This window comes from Trichomycterus rosablanca, chromosome 7 (assembly GCF_030014385.1).
Source record: "Trichomycterus rosablanca isolate fTriRos1 chromosome 7, fTriRos1.hap1, whole genome shotgun sequence".
Lineage (NCBI taxonomy): Eukaryota > Metazoa > Chordata > Actinopteri > Siluriformes > Trichomycteridae > Trichomycterus > Trichomycterus rosablanca.
Window position 1 is genome coordinate 37,650,701 of NC_085994.1, and position 14,951 is coordinate 37,665,651.

A 14,951-nucleotide genomic window follows, 5' to 3' on the forward strand; every position below is an offset into this window, starting at 1 on the left:
AGATAAGATCGTAATCTGATAATCTGAGACTCACTCATCTGAACTATTACTAGTGTGAAGGTTCTACTTAAGTGACCTAAATACTGCTTGTTTTCTACAATATCGTGTTGAAAGACTGGATATGGACTCACGGTTGGTGTTGTCCGAGCACTTCCTTTAGGCAGGATGAGGTCTGTAGCTGTGGACACCTCTGCTATATCCTTTATGGGTTTGCCATTGGTTCCTGAGGAGCTGCTGCTTCGTTCAGTTCCACGGTACTGCTCGTTGCTCAAGAGCGAGTCGATTAAAACCGCCTCGTGAGGGCTGTCCAGAGGACAACTGTTCATGTCTGAGAAGGAACAAGATTGAAGATATTTGAGGGAGTGTCCGTGCAGATTTACCAATGTTAGTTTTTCAGCAGGATGACAGATTGGATAACTTAGTAACTTAAATAAGAAAAAGGCTTTAATCATTAAAACTGCTCAACTAGGCCGCTCAGGTGGCGCAGCAGTAAAATACGCTAGCACGCCAGAGTTGCGATCTCAGCTCTGCCATCCACCTAGGCAGGGCGGCTACATGAACAACGACTGGCTGTTGTTCACAGGGTGGTATAAGCCGGACCAGGGTTCCTCACAACACTGGTGCAATTACAACCTCTGCTGGCTGCTCAGCTAGTAAGGGTTTAAAGTTGTACACCAAGGGAACAGTGCAGCCTAAATGCTTAAACTCTATGGTAAAAAGCCCCATTGACTGTTATGCTGTGTGTAGTTGGAAGGAAGGCATGGTTTGGGTATGCTTGTCCTCTAAGACAAAGTGGTGTCATTAATTATTAAGGAACGTTTGATTCAGATGGGAGTGGCCTTTCCTAGGATGACAAGCCACTAAATGGTTTGATGAGTATAAAAACGACATGCTATGACCCTTACAGTTACCAGATACAAAGTCTTCACAGCAATCAAAACACCAAATAAGAAAAATATCATTTAGACCAGGGGTGTCAAACTCACGGCCCGCGGGCCAGATCCGGCGAGAGCTTAAACGACTGTACGATTGTTGTGATGGTTCGAGTCGTTACAGAGACGCACTTATAATTCAATCGGACTCCTGCGCCTTTAAGTGGCAACCGGTGACATCGTAGTCATAGCAACTAACTTTGACCTCGCCTAGTAGCCATGTGACTTTTACTGCGAAAGAACGCGGGGTAGCGTAGTGAGTAACGTAAACAATAATAAATAAATACAAAAAAATTCTCTTGCAATATAATACAGACTGTAAGTCTGTAAGTAGTGGCGTTTATATTCTCAGTTTAGTAAATGTTTAGTAAGTTTATCACAGCGTTTTAGTTACAAATTTACCGTAATTAAATACAACTGTTACCGTTACTATAGTAATTAGTATATTTACACTAAATGCTAACTCGTTAGCGCTATTTTACGTTTGGTTAAATCTCATATTGTACAGCTGTGTGCTTTTACTGTATTAAGTTCTTTATTGTTTTTTGTGACCTGCAAAGTGACACAGTAGATGATGTTACACATATTTACACATGATCCTAAAATGTACAAGAAGATAATTAAGAAAATTAAGCAGAATGAAGAAATGTAATGAAAGTGAAAACAAGTTTGTGCTTCAGGAAGAGAAACCGGTGCGTCTCTTGTGTTATGAGGCCGTGTCTGTGGTAAATGTAGATATACATTATAAATATACTGAATAAATTTGACAATTTGACACCAAACACAGAATTCGGCCTCCAGGAAAAACAGCAGACTGCAATCACAGCAGGACACGTTACAATCTGCCCTTTGAGGGCCACAGTAATGCTGATGTGGCCCTTGGTGACAATGAGTTTGACACCCCTGATTTAGAGGAATGATGATGCGCTCAGGTGGGGAAGCCATCTATTCCACTAGTCCATCACCCCAGCGATCGGGTTCGAAGCTCAGCTGTGCTACCTGCTGGCTGGGCATTTACACAGACACTTTTGGCTATGTCTGAAGGGGAGGAAATGGGATATTACCAAAAGTCCAAATGACCAAAGACTGTTCCAGTGTATCCCTGTCTTGCCGTTGGAACTGAAACTGAATAAAGCAAGTGATGAAAATGAAAAATTTATAGCTCCACCACTGTACCTTCAACTTTATCTTTTTCCTCGTCCTCACTCTGGCTGGCAGGCTGGGGCCACTCAAATCCCTCGGCATAAGCACCAGCGTATTTCCTCACCAAAGCCTCTAATGGCACCTCAGCTATGAAAGAAAGACAGCAGATGCATTAAGTAAATGAAAGCCTTTTATATTTATATAGATTGTACAGTATCAGAGTGTCAGAGGGGAGAAAACATGAGCAGAGCCCAAGTCATCTGGACTCGGGATGTTTTAAAGAATTGTTTAATTGACACTGTTCCTTAAAAACGGCATTAAATCACGAGTGCTATTTGAATTGAGAGAGGAACTGCAGATATTACAGTAAAAACTGGTGATATTATGAAAGCTTACTTTATGAATGATGCCCTAAATGTGCAACCCCAGTGTTATGCTAAATCCTGTACCCCGCGGATTCATTTAAAAGTCTACCACAGAAGTTGTTCCACATGTTTATATATTTACGTTTTGCGAATGGAGAGTCACATTAAGCTCCATGTGACTCCCAGAGATCTCATGCCATATGCATGGGGCAAACAATTGATTAAAAACAGAAACGTCACGTATGTGTAGGTTGTAACTGACCTTCCTTGGAGAGCTCAGCGAGCTCCTCTTTCTGGTCAGTAGCTACTTCCATTGCCTCCTGTTCCTCTATCGTACTTTCCTCATCCTCAGCTGCAACACACACAAACACACACACACAGTTAATGAACTGAAATGGACACAGATTCCATTACACATGTCTAAAGTACATACCGTCCACATCAGAAAGTGACATGCTTGACTTCCTCTTGGTGGTGGTGTTGCCAGATTCATGCTGAAACAGAAAGAGCTGAACTGAGCTTAGAAGCACCAGGTAGCCAATGATTTCATTCTACAGCTATTTTATGCATCCTTCATTCATTTAGTCATTCATACTTCCCTACTCTATACAGTATATTACCAGTATTCATGCAACGTGATCCGTAACAAAGTTTAAAAAGCATGTATTTAAGCACGTATTTGCATTTTCATCACTAAATAAAGCATTTATCCAGTTCATCTGTCTCACTTCAGTACTGTTCTATTGGTTTTAACTGTGGATTCTTGAATACGCCCAGAGAGAAAAACGTAGGTACAAAAAGCCCCACCTCACTGGACTCCTTCTCAGGTTTCTTTGCTGTAGCCTGTCCAAGTTTGCCACTTTGTCCTGGATCAGCATAACAAAAGTAGGGTAAAAATCACAGCTCTACAGCTGGATACTGTTAAGTGTACCTAAAGACAATGATTTTATTTTAATACCACTCTCACCTTTGTTTCCTGATTTTTGGAGGCTCAGAGCTTTCTGTCTTTTATCAGAGATCTCCAGGTGGAGTTTAATTTCCACGACCTGTTAACAGATAGGGGTGAGATGAGATACATCCAGAACAGTTTGGTGAGGGAGCTGGTTGAGTGTAATGGTTTGCATTGTCTCAAGTCGTTTTGAGTTGTGCTTCATTTGTTTATTAGGATTTTAACGTCATGTTTTATACGCTTTGGTTACATTCATGATAGTGCAGGTAGTTCCTGCTTACACAAGATTATCAGTTCAAGTCTTTAATAAGAAACACAGTCATGGACAATTTTGTATCTCCAGTTCACCTCACTTGCACGTCTTTGGACTGTGGGAGGAAACTGGAGCTTTCGGAAGAAACCCACACAGACACGGGGAGAACATGCAAACTCCACACAGAAAGGATCCAGACCGCTCCACCTGGGGATCGAACCCAGGACCTTTTTTTGCAGTGAGGCGACAGTGCTACCCTGAGTTGTGTTTCAATTTGTATGCTCATGTTACTACAAAGCAATCAGCTACAACACAAGTCACCAATAAAGGACCTACTCCAGCCAATTAAAAAGAGAGAAACTTCTCTTGTAAACAATTCAGTGTTGACAACGGCCATTAACAAAGTCGTGTTGTTCCCGGCAGCCACAAAAACAAACCAAACAACAATCTATCAAATGCATGTTCAAAATGTAATAGATGAAGTATTTATGCCCACTACTATTGGTCGATCAGGCGTCTACAGACATGTCAGGCTGGTGCCCGATGTGGGGGATGACCAAAAACCGCCTAGCTAATAACAGGTGCACTTGTCAGTGTGCTCTCAGTGCTGATCCCAAACACAGATATATTAAGGAGGGTTACGTCAGGAAATCTGTGCCAATTCAGGTATGCAGACCAGAATGATCATGATCCCCTGTTGCAACCCCGCTAAATAAGAGGCTGAGACCATCAAAGCATATTTCACTAATACATGATCATGACTTCACACACATTCACAAATCTCTCACCTGTTCGATGTTGGACCAGAAGTAATCCACCTCTCGAGCAATGGTGCTGGCTATGTTTCTCATCCTGAGCTCCTCCTCCGTCTTCTCCCGCTCCTCTGCCTTCTTTACCTCAACGTGGTAACGGGCACAAGTGCGCACCAACTGCACAGGCAGGGAAAAAATAAACATTTTTAGACCTTTTGTAATTTGTAATCAATCCCGTGGCTCCTTGTTAGGTTTCAGTGGCACATTTACTTCAGATTTGTGATACATTTCTTCACCGCTCACCTTTTTGGCTGCCGCCATCTTCCAGCGTCTTTCCTGAGCAAAATCGGCAGCCATCCACTGCATCTCTTCCAGTAAGTAGTCCCAGTGTGATTTGGGTCTGCTGGACTCCTGAAGTTTTGGAAGCCGACTGGCTGACCACTGGCCCTCCTTTCTGAGCTCCGCTATGCGCTGGTGCACGTTGCTTTCCTGTAGGGGGTATCACAATCAAATTTATTACATCTTATTGCCCCTGTGGGAAATGTCCTGGACTTTCAAAGCTACTGATCTCAAACATGGTCAGTGTAAACGAATACATACTGGCACAACCCATAGCATTCCATATTTGCACAGCCCATATAAATACAGAAAACATAGCAAGGAAAAAATGCCAGAAAGTCATGACAGACCCACTACAAATAGATAAATCATTTTAGATTTGTTCTTCTTACCAGCTTGGCCTGCTCAGCCTGCTTGTCCTGTGAGCTTTCCTGAGCGTTGTGTCCAGTCGAGCCCTGACCCAAAGTGGAGAGCTTCAGAGTTGCACCGCCGTTGGTGGTGGCCAGTTTGGAGTGTGAACCGGGGGACGCCGTGTGGGGTGTGGGGGTGCGGACTGGGCCGGATGGGTGAGGGGAGGGCAGGGAGGCAAGAGGAGAGGGGGACATGACTGAGGAGATCAAAGAGCTGGACATCAGACGCTGAGCAGGCTGGGACATCTCCACTCCAGGACGGACCAGTGTGACGGTCTGTAGAAAACGTTCAGAATAAGAGAAGATTTTTAACAGGAGTAAAAAATATCAGCAAGGTCACTAATTATTTATTAAAATTACAGTGTTTTTTGGGTCGATGGAGACCCAGACCTAATTAGACATCAGTGGCTGACCTCAGAGTCGTGCTGTTTAATAGAATAGGTGGAAATTCTCACAGAAACACTTCGAAATCTTTTATTTGTGCATTTTCTCCCCTTTTCTTGGAATTTTAGCATAGTCAATTAGTCTTCCACTGCTGGGGATCCCAAATGCGTTCGAGGAGGGTAAATTCGCCTGCTCCACGACCCCTCCTAAGTGTGCGCACTCCCTCTACCTTTTCTTTTTCGTCCATGCCTCAGTGGATTAGCACTTGAGGCTCATCCACTTCTGCACAGGCGCCTCGGTCTGCTAACCAGGGTCCTTGCACAGTGTTTGAAGACCCCACCCAGTTAGTCCAGTCTTTTCCACCCAGCAGACTTGTGGCCAATTTTGGGCCTCTACATTTCGAAATCTTGTGGAAAGCCTCCTCAGAGGAGTGGAAGATGCAGGCATATACAAGCCAGCCATACAGTTTTAATAGTAAACCTTACTTAATGTGTTTTAAAACATTTCACTCACAGCTTGTCCTGGCTGCATGACTTGCTGAGTTTGCTGCTGTTGATGCTGCTGCTGCTGATGTATTTGGAGCTGCATCTTCAGATGTGGGTGTGTGTTCACCGTAGCCAGAACTGCGCCAGCGCCCTGCAGCTTGACCTGAGCCTGGAGCTGCCCGCCCGGCACCTGGCACTGCTGATCTAGCACCACAGGCTGAGCCTGTGACCGAGCGAGAGGCAGAGCCGCCATGGGCAGCGTGGCCTGGGGCAGCCGGCCCGGGAGCTGGGGCGGAGGAGTGTGAAGACTCGCCGCGTTCTGCACCGGTGGACCTTTGGATGGGTCGTACTGCTGCTGGTTTTGGTTCTGCCCGCCCAGCTGGATCGCCTGTGGTGTGGGAGGCATACCACCTGAGAGAGAATGGAGGGAAACGATAGGGAGGAAGAGCAGGATAGGAAGTGTGGAGAGAAGGAAGGAGAAAAGTCGCCAAAGAAGGACAGGATGAAGGCACTGAGTATAATATTGTACAGTTTGAAATTTACTCTCCTTTTTTAAGTGCTGCTATGTTTTACAGCATCATATTGTGACTCACAATAACCATTATATGGGTGTGATGTTATGAATTACCAGTAATTATATACTTACTCAACAAAAGTGGTGTGGTATTAAAGAAAACACTATCTAAATAATAATAATCACATATGAAAGAATAAAACATTGAGAAAAAAGAAATCATAAAGAAAACCAAGTAGTCATATGTTTAATGACTTAATTAAAATAATACGTCATGCATTAAATATATAAAATAATTTAAAAGTTTAAAAAAACACAATGTAATAAAGTTAAAAAGAGGGAAAGCAAAATGACCAGCAAAAGAAAATAGAATAGAAAAGAATGCACAGAATCAAGCACAGACACTAGAGGATGAGCATGCATGTTACATCTATTACATTACATGGCATTGCATTTAGACAGCTAATACAAGAGAGCAAAGCAGGGTGTAAGAGCAGGATAAAGACAGGGGGCAGGTTAGGCAGAAAGCAGGACAGTGTAGGGCTTACAGTGCACACTTATAGAAGCCCCTTCTGGGGTAAACTAACTACATTTACACTGCAGGCCCAAGTGTTTAACTGATATGGCCCATATTCCCATATTCAATTACATGAATGCATCCACTACAACCACACTGGCCGAGAAGGAGCGCAAGCCATCGTGTCTCTTAAAATGTGAGGAGTGGCCAATCTGAAACTGAACGGGTCAACAGGTAGTGACTTTTCTCTTATTAACATCATAAAATGAGGTAAAATTATACATTTGAGTCCCTTTTACTTGCAGCGTAAATGTCACTAGATTCTCTTGCCTCTGCTATCTGTTCTGATTTTCCACAGCTCCATTCTAATCATTTACTTTCAGGGCCCAAAATATCTGAACTGATGCTGAAGAAACCAAGAATGACAAACCAAAAGATGCCAACAGTGGAACAAGTAAAAAAAACAAACAAACTGATTTTTAATGTGCTGGCAACCAACACTTCAGGTGCGCTGGTTGATGCAATGAACCAAAAAAAAGGTGAAGCTGAAAGAGATTCAACTGCAAAACGCAAACGAACGCCAAAATGAAGACAAATAATGAAGTGAGGTAGTGCAGCGCTACAAAGAGAGCTAGCGAAGATCCACTGACCAATGAGTGGTTAAAGAAACTGGTAAAGAAGAACAAAAAAAACACACATGAATGTTTTTTGTTGAAATAATAAAAGAACAAAACGAATGAAAGACGAATGAGTTTCCTCCCTCTCAGAGCTTCTGTCTTCTGCTGGATCTTCTGCCCACTCAAGTTAATGGAAAGACTTTGCTATGCTTAAATCTGAACGTCCAGTGATGAAGTAAAATCTGGTTGACTGGGCTCAGGAGGAACTGCAGGTCGACTCTGAGACCTCTGGGTATGACCTTAGACCTCCAGCAGCATTTAAACCACGGATACAGGCCGAGAAACAGCGGCGCTCCTACCTTGCGCTGTCGGCATAAGCTGCTGGAGGGGAACGCCGGGTGATCCTAAAGGAGCTACAACAGGGTGCTGGAATATCATCCCATGGCGTCCCACTTCGATCCGGGGCCGCTTAGCCTGATCTGGGATGCAAAACACACAGAACCCTCAACACGCAAAAGAAGCACAAAGATTTAAAGAAAAGAAAAAACCAAACAAACAAAAAAACACTGGCACACAGCGACGACGTTTGCACACCAGCAGTAGGACGTTAGGAAGCAGCGCTCCCCGTTCGGTAGCTTCAAACACACAGAGCTGGGAAAAGATGCTGGAGCATTGATTAAGCAGAAGCACATTCGAGAAGGAAAAAGGAAATGAAAGATTAAGGGAGGAAAATAAAGAAAATCGAGTAGCTTCAGTAAGTTTGTAAGTTAGTTTGTCCTGCGTCGACGTCGTTCTACCTGCTTTCGCCAAGGCCTGTTGCCGTTTGTAAGCCTCCATGTCCACCGGATTGGAGATGTTGCCACCTACAGCGATCGGATGAACCTGTCAACATCACAAACCAAAAGATTAAGCATGAAAATATTACTGGGAAGCACTTTCTGACTAAACTCTTCAGAGCCTCGATCACACAAGCCTTTTGTTGACTGAATTTGACCTGCAGTTACATTTGAATAACAATTCTGCAGGATAAAACTTTGTGTGAAGTTGTACTGTGTTGGATTTTCATCGACAACTACTTTACTTCTGCACAATCAAAGTAAGAACTTCAGCAGTCACGAGGTTGGATTAGAAGGTGTAACTGTCTTTGTACTGTCTGTACACACTAAATATTTTACGCCACTTTATATACATGAATGTGTTATTTGTGGCATGATCGGTGTTATGTTCAAGCTTTTTTTTGTTTGTTTCTATTTGTCTATTTACATTCTTGTTTTCATTTTTGTTTCCGCCAGGAGTTTTAGGATTGCTCGTGTTTTCTAGGTTGAGGATTTCTTTAATAGCTCCAGCTGTTTCCTTTCTGTGGTGTTTTTGAGGCATTCGATCAGAATATGCTTTATCGTGAGCCGTGTTTGGGGTTCCGTACACGACAAATAAGTAAGCTTAACAGGCTGCTAGGAGGTGAATTGCCAACAAACCTCAAAAACACAGAGATCTTGGTTGAGTGCTCCTTAACAAGCGTAATCACATAAATAAAGTCCTAACAGACCTAAACTCGTCACACCCGTCTTGCACAGAAGCATAAAGGCCAAGGTTTATAGGGTTTAAAGTGTGACTACGGCATTTGAGAGCGACCGGATCGGATGTCTGTGGTGTCCCACCTGAAACTGCTGCTGAGCAGAGAACGCGGCTGACACATTTGGTGGGAGTTGGGTGGCTATGGCAACAGGCGTCACCGTCTGGCCATCCTTTCCCGTCATTACCTTCACCTGAGGGGTTGTCATAGAAAGAGTGGTGACGCGTGCGAAAATGTCGTCAAATACGTGAAGAAAAATGGGCTGAATGGAAAGGTCCTACTGTCCGATGGGAATGAATTATGCATGTTCATGAATGCTCGTGCTAGGGATGGAATGATCAAAATATTGGCTTTTTAACACCAATATATTTAAAACTAAAAAGCTCTACTGGTTATGTGCGTCTTGTAATTATAAGATGAACGAATCGATTAGAAGAATCGTCTGAGCTGTGAAGTTTGGTTCTGTGACACCTTACAGCACAGCCTCACATTTCTACAGTAATTTTACCAAGCCCTACTCTGAAGTGGTTTGCGATTTTTATCCATTTCAAATCTGAATTGGTCACATTTACGTTTGCATGTAAACATGAACTGTTTCGAGTCGACACAAGCACATTTCCAGACCATTTTATCGCTTCACATTATTTGTTTTTATGGATCAAGCGGTCTTTGGAGATGTATGTATGCAGCTGTCATTTTGGTACACATGTAGCAGCAGCGATGAAATGAGTGCTCTTACCTGGTTCATGTTATTTAACACACATAATCGCAATACCATACAGCTTAAATAAAAATCTATATTTACCACACACCACTGCTGATATTCTGCCAACATCAACGTTGACTAATACTGATTGTGCACTTTTATTTTCTGTCATTAAGCTTTGTTAAATGCTTTATGGCAGTGCTCCCCAACCTTTTTTGCACCACGGACCGGTTTCATATAAGGACGGGAGGATGTAAAATAGAATAACTATACTGCTCACAAATTAGCTTTTTCGCTGCAACGAGATGCTGCTCCCACCTGGGGCTGATATGAGATGATAAACACCCGTGTGTTGGAAATGGAAGCAGTGTTTTCATTGCTGATGTAGCATCTCTAATTATTTATTCTTTCTGTGCGGCCTGGTAATAAATGTACCGGTCCGCGGCCCGGTGGTTGGGGACCACTGCTTTATGTCATCTTTATTTATTACATTTCTTTTGGTTGCTCCTGCAGACCCCCAAACAACCAATCATGTCTGTGTAGACGCCTGACCGGAAGATACTTGACTTGATCTACCTCAGTTTTCTCAGGCTCCGATACAGTATAAAGTTTTGGACTTATGCTGTACAAAGTACATCCATAGCTTGTATCTGACAAAGCTGATTATTTGTATAACAAAAGGAACTGGCAGAATTAATGTTCCTGTTTAAATAGAATCTCAGGTACAATGAAATTACAGGTGGCGTCGAATAGTCGTGGCACGTGCTTACAGTCACACTGTGAGAAGGAGAGAGCTGCTAGGCAGCGACTGTATGTTGTGCCGCCACCTAGTCGGCTCTTAATACTATTTATTTAAAAGTATGTACATTATTATGTACATAATTAATGATCACATGAAGATGAGATGAGGATGAGAGACGTTTGAACAAATGAGTTCCTACTAGTAATGCAAAACATAAATGAGTGTCACATTAAATAACATTAAAAAAGTGAAACATTTAAGCTCATGACAAAATCGCAACATTAACTTCTACTTTCATTGTTTATTGCTTTGAACATTAATATAATATATTTATTATATTTACTTTACTTAAAGTTCCCGAATACTAAAATCTTTGGGCAATGACTAATCCTCATTTTTAACAATCATCCTTTATTTAAAAAGAAAACAGAAGCCTTTAGAACATCATACCTCATCATTGATAACCTCAGACTGCTCCTCCTCTTCCTCCTCGTCCTCCAGGTCCAGATCATTTTGCCTCAGGTAAGGGAAAAGCGGCACACACGGCTTCTTTTTAAAGGCAATGTAATCCATCATGTTTCCCTGTAGGTGCTGCAGGAAGAAGAGCTCGATTTGATACTCCTTAAACACGTCCTTCAGACTTTCCATCTTCTTGGTGTGACGCTCCAGGCACTGCTTTCTCAGCTGAGCCACCTCGGCGTTGGCCGGAGCGATCTCCTCTAACTTCTTGGGCTGAATCTTTTTAGGTGTGAGGATCGAGTTTGGATTGTTCAGAGAAGGACTGGAATGAGGGACTGTGCCAAAAGATGCAACTCCTGCTGTAGCGAGTCCCGCCACAACGCCCTGAGCGGGCTTCTCAAAGATCATGGGCCGTAGCTGACCCTGGATGATGCTGCTGATCTGAGGGGGCAGGTTAGATGTGGTGATATGACCCGGGCTGGCTAAGGCTGGCAGGGCGGTACCGGGTGCTACTGGAGTCTGGGTGCCCAAATGGTGGATGGTGCCACCGGTCTGAGAGTGAGGCTGTGAGAGTCGCCTTTCCCGGATGGCCGACGGTGCTCCAGATGGAGAGGTCAGCTGCACCGTGCCAACTGTTGTCGAGGCAAGTTGGGTCAAACCGGAATTTTCTTGGTACACAAAATGCCCACTTCCTGGTGGGCTGCCTAGGTTAATTTGCCGTACCATAATGCCAGCTTCAACAAAACGTGTTGGGCTCTGCCCACACACACCTAAAGCGTTGCCCGGTCTGGCCACAGCCTGCAGGGGAACAGGGCTGTGTTGGGTGGGACTCTGAGGCTGAATCGATTGGGGTAGCGGTGAGGTCACTTGGATGTACGAAGACGAACCAGGCTCAAATCTCCACTGAGACGCCTGGTGCTGAAAGCCTGGAGAGGCTGGGTTTTGCATGGGCAATGGGGTGAGCGTAATGTGCTGGTTCGCATTAACCACGGGCCCCACATTCTGCAAAGTGATGTTCATGTTCTGACCAGCCACCGGACTTCGGCTCATGATGATCTGGTAGTTGGGAGACTGCGGGGCCGAGGTGCTGGTTGCCGGGTTGAAGGGCGTCACCGGGGGCTGAGTCTGACTGACCGCTGCGGGCTGCTGTTGTGTGACTGCACTGGGTTGCTGCTGCTGGTCTTCTGTCTCAGAACCCGTGGTGGATTTGGATCTCTGAAGGTTTCTCTGTGCATTTGATGGGCCTCCTCCATGGTGCATTTCGTGCTGCTGTTGCCGTGGCTTTCACAAATACACTCTAAATCGAAAAAGGGTCAAATTATTTCTTTACGATGAACACATGCCACAGAACAAATCATTTAATTCAAGCAAAACTGAGGATAATGCTCTGCATGCTGCTCTGCACTGTTCCATCTGTCCTAGTTTACAGATTTTTTTATGTTTTTATATGATAACGATTCATTCTGTTTGATTACTGGTGCACTTGATGTGTTTGTGCCAATACAACAACCATAACAGTTCATGAGACCATGAGATAACATTTCTAATGTGTTCCTTATTAACCTCCTAGAGGTTGTTAATAAAAACAAACAAGCAAACGCATTGTCCTTAAATAGGCTCTGCTAGATAAAGGATATATCTTTATATCTTACTGTGCTGCAATTATGGGGGAGCAGGAGTAAATCAGTGCATTAAATTTTTATTCCTTGTATTCATATAATTATTGTTATTCAGTATGTGACTGGCACCCAAAGAAATTGCTAAATGCATTAAGAGAGAAAATTCATTAAACCACCATCCGTCATCTCAAGATGTTAAGATCTTAATGAACCACAATTTATCACATTTTAATCACACAAATAACTCATGATAACAAAAAACTATCCAAGAGAAAATGGATTTAAAAAAAGATGTAAATTCATGGCTGTTTGATAGGGCAAATGATAGATAGATTTAGCATTTTAATAGGGGCAATTAATCTTAATGGAAATTATAGATAGATAGAGAGAGAGAGAGTTTGTTTGTTTATTAGGATTTCAACGTCATGTTTTACACTTTGGTTACATTCATGACAGAAACGGTAGTTACTCATTACATTACACAAGATTCATCAGTTCACAAGGTTATATCGAACACAGTCATGGACAATTTAGTATCTCCAATTCACCTCACTTGCATGTCTTTGGACTGTGGGAGGAAACCGGAGCACCCGGGGGAAACCCACGCAGACACGGGGAGAACATGCAAACTCCACACAGAAAGGACCCGGACCGCCCCACCTGGGGATCGAACCCAGGACCTTCTTGCTGTGAGGCGACAGTTCTACCCACTTAGATAGACAGACAGACACTTTATTTATCCTGGGGGAAATTATTGGCCTCCAGTAGTTTAACAAGCAAAGAAGAGAAACTAATACAAATACAAATAAAGTAAGTAAGGTGTAGCGACTGTAAAACGTGCATATATACAATATATAGTATGCAAAAATAGTATGTTTATTACTAATTATTAAGTTAACAATAAGAAAACCATAAGATTTAGCTCATTATATATTTTTTTTAAATGTACGCGAATTCATTGCCATTCAGGATTTCTTACATTTACATTGTGGCATTTAGCTGACAGTTTTCTCCGAAGCAACTTACAATTGTGGCCACATACAGTGCAAGCAATTGAGGGTTAAGGGCCTTGCTCAAGGGTCCAACAGTATCAACATGGCAGAGGTGGGGCTTAAACCAGCAACCTTCTGATCACTAGTCTAGTACCCTGACTGATGTGCTACGCTGCCCTTTTAGTCATTAACAACCAGGTCAAATTTAAGACAATTTAAATTAACACTGACTATTAAAATTTTATTTTTATTTAAGAGAATGTTTTCATTTAAATAACCAATTTTAACGAGATAACATAAATTTAGAGTAAAATAGTTTACACGCATAAAAATAAACAATAAGCTTAATAAGATAAACACTATTTTTTAAAACTATCCTGTATTTTATACCTTCATGAATGCAAACGTATTTATCCACTGATATTTATATTAAATTTTTAAATTATATTATTCTATACAAAAGGTCTATCAACAAATAAACAAAACATACATATACAGCGTGCAAATAAATGCACACCTAAGGTTTGTAAAACCAGTTTGAATTTCAAGCTTGTGTTTATCTTATAAATATGATAAATAAGTGAACATACAGACTGAATGTGGTTAGCCTGCTAGGCTAAGCTAACCAGGGGCCTATCAATACATGAACAGTCCGTTAGCTAGCTGGCTAACTAGATAGCAATTCATAAAACAAAATTAACCAGTAATTCAGTTCCGAAATCTGTTTACTTAAATGACCTGCGTGCCTAAGATTTCGAAATTGGGTATAAAGTGATGCTGTGGGTTAATGTATATTAAATAAAGCCATTATAATGTTTCCGTTAGCTCTAGCTGCTAAAAACAACCAGTGCTAACGAACACACCGCTAACATTAGCCATGCTTTATATGAATGAATGAAACAATACTTACGGACTCTTATCCTTTCCACGAGTCTACCATTTACTTTTAATGTAATTTATAAACTACAAATAAAACCATACAGAACATGTAATATGAACTAATCTGTATTTATTCTGTGATAAACGTTACGGCGATAGCTAGCTTCTGCTGTCAATAGTCGCCATCAGTTTCACACCGCGCATGCGCAAAACGAGCGGCTCGGATAGTGAGTGATGGTCCTGCTAGTTCTACACATGAACATTAAAATAGGAGCATTTTCATTATTTTAATAGTATTAGCTAAAATAAATGTAACTTACT

General features: G+C 42.3%; 1 protein-coding gene across 6 annotated transcripts in view; it reads right to left on the reverse strand.

Annotated features, from left to right (window-relative positions):
- Positions 1–14,728, reverse strand: part of ep400 (E1A binding protein p400) — a 39,897-nt gene extending 25,169 nt beyond the window's left edge. For 5 of the 6 annotated variants that reach the window (XM_062999384.1, XM_062999385.1, XM_062999381.1 and 2 more), the window contains exons 1-14: positions 14,662–14,728; positions 11,132–12,437; positions 9,319–9,426; positions 8,458–8,542; positions 6,041–6,423; positions 5,126–5,419; positions 4,698–4,883; positions 4,431–4,571; positions 3,408–3,486; positions 3,248–3,306; positions 2,874–2,934; positions 2,703–2,792; positions 2,109–2,222; positions 132–328 (exon numbers count right to left, since the gene is read on the reverse strand). In XM_062999384.1, coding sequence (XP_062855454.1) covers positions 132–328; positions 2,109–2,222; positions 2,703–2,792; positions 2,874–2,934; positions 3,248–3,306; positions 3,408–3,486; positions 4,431–4,571; positions 4,698–4,883; positions 5,126–5,419; positions 6,041–6,423; positions 8,458–8,542; positions 9,319–9,426; positions 11,132–12,400 — 3,066 coding nt within the window. In that variant the 5' untranslated portion in view covers positions 12,401–12,437; positions 14,662–14,728. The remainder of the gene's footprint in view (positions 1–131; positions 329–2,108; positions 2,223–2,702; positions 2,793–2,873; positions 2,935–3,247; positions 3,307–3,407; positions 3,487–4,430; positions 4,572–4,697; positions 4,884–5,125; positions 5,420–6,040; positions 6,424–8,457; positions 8,543–9,318; positions 9,427–11,131; positions 12,438–14,661) is intronic. The other variant, XM_062999383.1, reaches the window with a different exon arrangement.
- Positions 14,729–14,951: the final 223 nt, after the last annotated feature.